The sequence below is a fragment of the Cajanus cajan genome, chromosome 5 (assembly GCF_000230855.2).
Source record: "Cajanus cajan strain Asha chromosome 5, NIPB_CcT2T_4, whole genome shotgun sequence".
Classification (NCBI taxonomy): domain Eukaryota; kingdom Viridiplantae; phylum Streptophyta; class Magnoliopsida; order Fabales; family Fabaceae; genus Cajanus; species Cajanus cajan.
The window spans coordinates 21,084,602-21,090,292 of NC_138521.1; the positions used below are offsets into that span (position 1 = coordinate 21,084,602).

General features: G+C 33.2%; 1 protein-coding gene across 2 annotated transcripts; it reads right to left on the reverse strand.

Annotated features, from left to right (window-relative positions):
* On the reverse strand, positions 1-5,488 carry LOC109815389 (isocitrate dehydrogenase [NAD] regulatory subunit 1, mitochondrial). 2 transcript variants are annotated; one of them, XM_020380104.3, is made up of 4 exons: positions 4,860-5,488; positions 2,458-2,685; positions 1,145-1,223; positions 1-575 (listed from the first exon to the last, which is right to left on the reverse strand). In XM_020380104.3, the coding sequence occupies exons 1-4, from the start codon at positions 5,367-5,369 to the stop codon at positions 301-303; spliced, it is 1,092 nt and encodes a 363-aa protein (XP_020235693.1). In that variant the 5' UTR covers positions 5,370-5,488; the 3' UTR covers positions 1-300. The 2 variants fall into 2 exon arrangements, with proteins under 2 accessions (XP_020235693.1, XP_020235690.1); XM_020380101.3 differs by having other exon boundaries at positions 2,458-2,697; positions 4,860-5,485.
* Positions 5,489-5,691: the final 203 nt, after the last annotated feature.

The following is a 5,691-nucleotide window of genomic DNA, read 5'->3' on the forward strand; positions in this document are numbered from 1 at the left end:
TATTTCAAATATCAACATTTTATTTACTAAAACTCGAGAATTTATGTTCTTCTTGATGAGAACTATAAAGAATTGTCAGGTCAGAATAATGCCAAATCATGACTTTTAAATAGGAGGGAAACAATCATCACTTTCTCTACAAATTCTTCATAGCCGACCAAAAAAATCATTGTGTTCCATAAACTTTATTCAGGACCAAAATTTCTATTTTTCATTTATGGGTGCAAAACAATGCTGGTGAAATTAGTTAGAAAAGAATATGAGGCTGACTTCATTTGGGAAATCAGCAACTAAAATGACTCAATCTAAAGCATCTATGACTGCATCCACAATTTCTTGGGTGGTGCTTGTCCCTCCAAGATCCTTTGTTCGATATTTGCCCTCCAAAATGACTTGTTCCACAGCAGTTTCCAAGCGGTCAGCAAATGCAGGAAACTGAAGATGCCTAAGCATCATAGCTGATGACATAAGAAGCGCCACTGGATTGGCAGTTTTTTGTTCCAATATTTTATCATTGCCAACATTTCCTGCCGAGGCACCTTGCTCAAACACTGCATGCTCAGCCCCAACATTACCTGCAAAAATGACATCCACGGCTTCTACTTGTCAAGCAAAAGAAGTAATTTTATTACGGAGAATGATTTTTCTCAACAATCCCTTATCCCCAAAAGTCCTTTCACACTCCCTAGCATAAATTTCATCCTACTATTTTAGCCCTTTCTGTTAATCATCACCACAACATTAAAATCATCTTGATCTTACAGTACCATCATAGACACTAACATCTTCATTCACTAGCTTCTAAATGAGTCAATGAAAGTTGTCATCTGTAGTACTTCCCAATATTATTACATAAAAATGTACATCCTCGTTGATACAAGTCCTATATTATCAGAGTCTAATGCAAAAAGATGCATTTATTTGCGAAGTTTTTCAATGAGTATAAATGTTCCTTAGATTCATAATCATAAGCTAGTCAAGAACACAATTAAACTCGATCGGTGCCTAGCCTTTTCAAGTTCCGAACATTAGTTAAACAATTGATATCAAGGAAGAAATGAAACAAGCATGGAAGTATTTAAAAAGGCAACATAATCAGATGAGAGAAATAAAATTATAATACCGTAGTAACTAACAACCGTACCTCCTGGCATGACTCCAGTGCCTCCAGCAATGCCTGCCGCAGTATTAGCAATTAGATTTCCATAAAGATTTGGGGTCACCTAGCAAGAGGAAACAATACGCATGAACTTCAAAAGCCCTTCTATTTGATGTAAACAAATTAAGAAGATCAGTGCTTTGCAAGTCAGAACTATCAAGACCCGAGTTTATTGAGTAACCCAATGCAATGATTCTCACTTGCACCAACAGAGAATGGATTAAAAAGTGTATGTACAGAGATTAAAATAAGTAGTTTTTATGTGTACGAACTAAAACGTAAAAGTTGTGTCGGTACAAGAACCAACTGAGTAATTCAATAAAAAATTTATATATCCATTTAGAATCGTACAAGGTACAACCACATCCCCGTTCCCCCTTGATGTGTTTGGGACAGAGTGCAATGAGAAGGGGATTGGAGGATTATTTTCTATTTGAACATTCAGAAGAAACAAAAAATGATTATATGGTTGAATGAAGAACAGAAGATCCTCCCCCTCTACCTTTTATTTCCTTCAAACTCCATTATAGAGTGTCATAACATTAATCATCACAAATCCTTACTTTATCCATTGATCACCACAGAGACAACTGTTGTTTCCGTGGAGATGAACACGCAAATTTTCTTTTTTCCAAGATAGCAAAATAGGGCTATTCAAACCCTGATCCCATTACATGTATCTCAATGTTTAAATTAGACATCCATCCTCTTCGAGTAGCAAGAAAATGATAACCAGAGTTAATCATACTAATCCTCTGACAGAAAGGTTAACAAAGATGCTATCAATATTTCCAAGACAATGCAAACGTGATACTCTTTATTTCCTTTTTCCCAAAGCCAACAATCTTAAATGAACATAAAAGACAAATATGGATACGTCTCAATCCTTGCCTTTTTCTTTTTAATTATGTAACATGAAAATATTTTTGATCGAACCAATGGTGAAAAGCTTATAGAAAAATTGGAACATGATTATCCCAAGTAACTTGGCTTTTGCTATAAATTTTGAATGTCTCTTTTGAAACTACTCATTTCTCAACTAATTTCTCTTGTACAAATTATGGATGTATATATACATATAAAAAAGACAAACACAATGCACCAATCTTCTAAAGAACATCTGGAAACACCAATGAGTTCAAAATTTAATTGTTTTTTTCACCAATAATCTGATGGCACAAAGTTTAAACAACCTTGCAAAAAAAATGCCTAGACCTCTGTGTTTACTCCATAAATATATTAAAATTGTTGAAGTGCAAAAATAGCCACAAACCAGGATTGGTTGTAAAGATACATACCATGACATCAAACTGCTCAGGCTTTGAAACAAGCTGCATGCAACAATTATCTACAATAATTTCGTTATACTTGATTCCAGTGTACTTTTTGGCAACCTCTCGACAAGATTCCAAAAATAAACCATCTGCAAGCTTCATAATGTTTGCTTTGTGCACGGCAGTCACCTTCTTTCTGTTGTTTAGGTAAGCATACTCAAATGCATAATTAGCAATACGCTCTGAACAGAACTTCGTTATTACCTAGCAAAATATTAGGATCAACAGCAAAAACAAACCCATAGTGCATCAGATATGATCAAGCCATCAAGGTAATGACTTGATGAGATATATTCCAAGTAAAAATAACTTTGCCACTGAATAAATAGCCCTCAAGCAGCAATCATAAAATACAGGAATATCAAATATGTTCAATTTCTTTTCTTATCATGAGAAGACACGTTTTGATAACATTTCCAAATAGAAAAACAAAACACAAAAAACAGTTTTTTTTTTTTTTTTTTTTTTTTTTTTTTTAAGTTGTCTAAAAAAGTAGTAAAAAAAAAAGTAATTATTTATCTAAAAGGTGAATCAAATACACACTAAATTTTACATAATAATAGTTTTTACATTAAAAAAGTATCTTAAAAACTGTAATAATAACAATTATTCCTCAAAAATAAATTCAAACACCTACTTAAGTAATCATATCACAACTGAGGCCTAATTTGGGTTAGTTTCTAGCTTAAAAGAGCTTTTCAATTGAGATTTAGATAAATTTCTTCGTACTTATAGAAAAAGAAAATAAAAGAGAAAAAGATAATAACTTTTTACAAGAACTAAAATTAATTTATACATAAGTTAATTTGTATATATTGTATTGCATTAACTTCTCCAAAATATGTTTTTTAATTTATATATAAGTGACTTTTACCTTGTGAAAAAACTTAGTTCATCTTTTTTCTTATTTATTCTTTAAAAAGTTTTTATGAAGAAATTTATTCTAACACACTCAATATTTAACTTACAAAAATACTTTTACAAGTTTATAGACCTCTTATAAAATTATTATTAAATTGCATAAACTAATTTTAACTTTGTCTCATGAATTATTTATGCTTTGATTTATTTTGTTGTGTTCACTTAACAATGAGTTTAAATGTTAGGGGTGTAAGCAGATACGAGTAATCTGTGAATTCGAACTAACCCAAACTAACTTAATGAGTTTGGATCGGATTTTTTTAGTGTTTGGATTAGACCCAATCCAACCCGATCAAAAATCGGTACTGTATGAGTCGAATAATGGACTTTGTATTTTTAACCCATTATTGATCCGACCCAACCCGATCATATATTATTATTATTATTATTATGATTATTATATTATAATAATAATAATAACAATAATAATAATTATAATAATAATGTTTGAATGATCACTTGCTTAAAATAATACTCATTGTCACTCTTATTTAGTAATAAATTTTGTGTTTTAGGTTGATAACATTATAACAATATAATATATTTATTTTAAATTTTATTTTGTATTAATTAATGTTGGTTTTTTGAGTTAATAATAATGTAACAAATTAATAAATTTATTTTAAAATTTAATTTGCATCATTATTTGCTTTATATGTTGATAACATAAAATTTGCAACAATATATTAAATAATTTATATTTATTTTGAAATATTTAAACTTTTACAAAAAATAAATAAATATAATTATGTTGATCTGATTAACTCAATTCAACCCGTTCGTGATTGAGTTGGGTTAGATTGAGTTTTATAAAAGAAATTGCACAAATTCAATCCAATCTAACCTATTAAATTTTGATCACGTTAGATAACAGATTTATCCAAACCCACACTGTTTTACACCCCTATTAAATGTTATGCATAATCCATCCTTGTCGGTATAACTTTTAAATTAATTATTATAAAATCATCAAATTTATGGATCATTTGTTCAACTAAAAAGAAAATGACGTTAACATTAATTTTAAGTTTGATTATTATAAAATATAATAAATTTATTCCCGTGAAAGCGATCTGTAATTGGACTAGCACCATCAAAGATTATAATTATTAAATCTAGCATGGTTGAGTTCCTTCATGCTTCTATAATCACTGACTATCATAACTTTTATAGTTATATATATAATAGTTGACACCGATATGAATCATGATTATTTTGACCCTTTATATTAAAAAATAGAATCTATTTGCATGTAATAATAAAGGATAAGATGGGAAACATAAAATGTCTGTTATAGTTTTATGTATGGTTAAAGATGTGATAAAAAAAAATATTAGAAAAAGGAAAATAAAATGCGTAGGGCAAATTCTGCTAGTGTGATAGAAAAAAGGACGATGATGATGATAGCAAAGAAATTGAATAATAATGCATGAAGGGAGTGGAACCTTAAGGCTTTCGACGACGCCGGGAATGACCTCGTGTTCGAGGCCGGAGTACTCGCCCTCAGTGTTCTCCCTGATGACGACGATGTCGACGTTGTCGTGGCGCGTGCGCAATCCAGGGAGGTTGATGCAGTTAACGAGGGAGGCGTAGAGATCGAGCTCCTTCCGCAGCTGCACATTCAGGGAACTAACGCCGCCGCCCATGGGGGTCACGAGGCCGCCCTTCAGGCACACCTTGTTGCGCCGGATGGAGTCCATCACTTTCTGCGGCATCGCCTTCATGTTCCCGTGGACCTCGAACTTCTCGAAGAACACCGGCGCCTGCATCGCCGCCATCACCTGCTCCACCGCGCCCGTCACCAGCGGCCCGATTCCGTCGCCCGGGATCAGCGTCACCGCGCGCGGCGTCCCGTCGCCCGGCCGGTGCATGTACGTAACGGATCGGGTTTGGATGCGGCGCGGCGTGGATCGCGCCAGGAGGTGCCTGAGGAGGGGTAGGGATCTTCTGGCCATTGCGTTTCGTTGCGTTTTGGGAAGGGAGAATGGAATGGGAGAGTGGAGGAATGGGAGAATGGAGAAAATTGTACTGGAACTCGGGGATCATTGGAAGGAACGAAATTGTAGTGGCTCGTAAGGATTTGACTTACTTTTTTTTTTTTTTTTCCCATTTTTTTAATGATGGTAGTTAATTAAGGAAACTGAATTTGACCTTCAGAGATTTGATTTTTATTGGGACTGACACGTGGCATGGGTGTGTGTGTGTGTGTGTTTATTTATTTATTAACTATATTGTTAGTGTTAAGTGTTAGCATCTGTTAATATCTTAATAATGATT

Excerpts from the sequence above, each read along its gene's own strand:
- LOC109815389 (XM_020380101.3), bottom strand. The coding sequence starts at position 5,369 with ATGGCCAGAAGATCCCTACCCCTCCTCAGGCACCTCCTGGCGCGATCC. Across the intron at positions 2,698-4,859 it reads GCGTCGTCGAAAGCCTTAAG|GTAATAACGAAGTTCTGTTC; the intron begins GTTCCACTCCCT and ends ATATTTTGCTAG. Across the intron at positions 1,224-2,457 it reads CTGAGCAGTTTGATGTCATG|GTGACCCCAAATCTTTATGG; the intron begins GTATGTATCTTT and ends TCCTCTTGCTAG.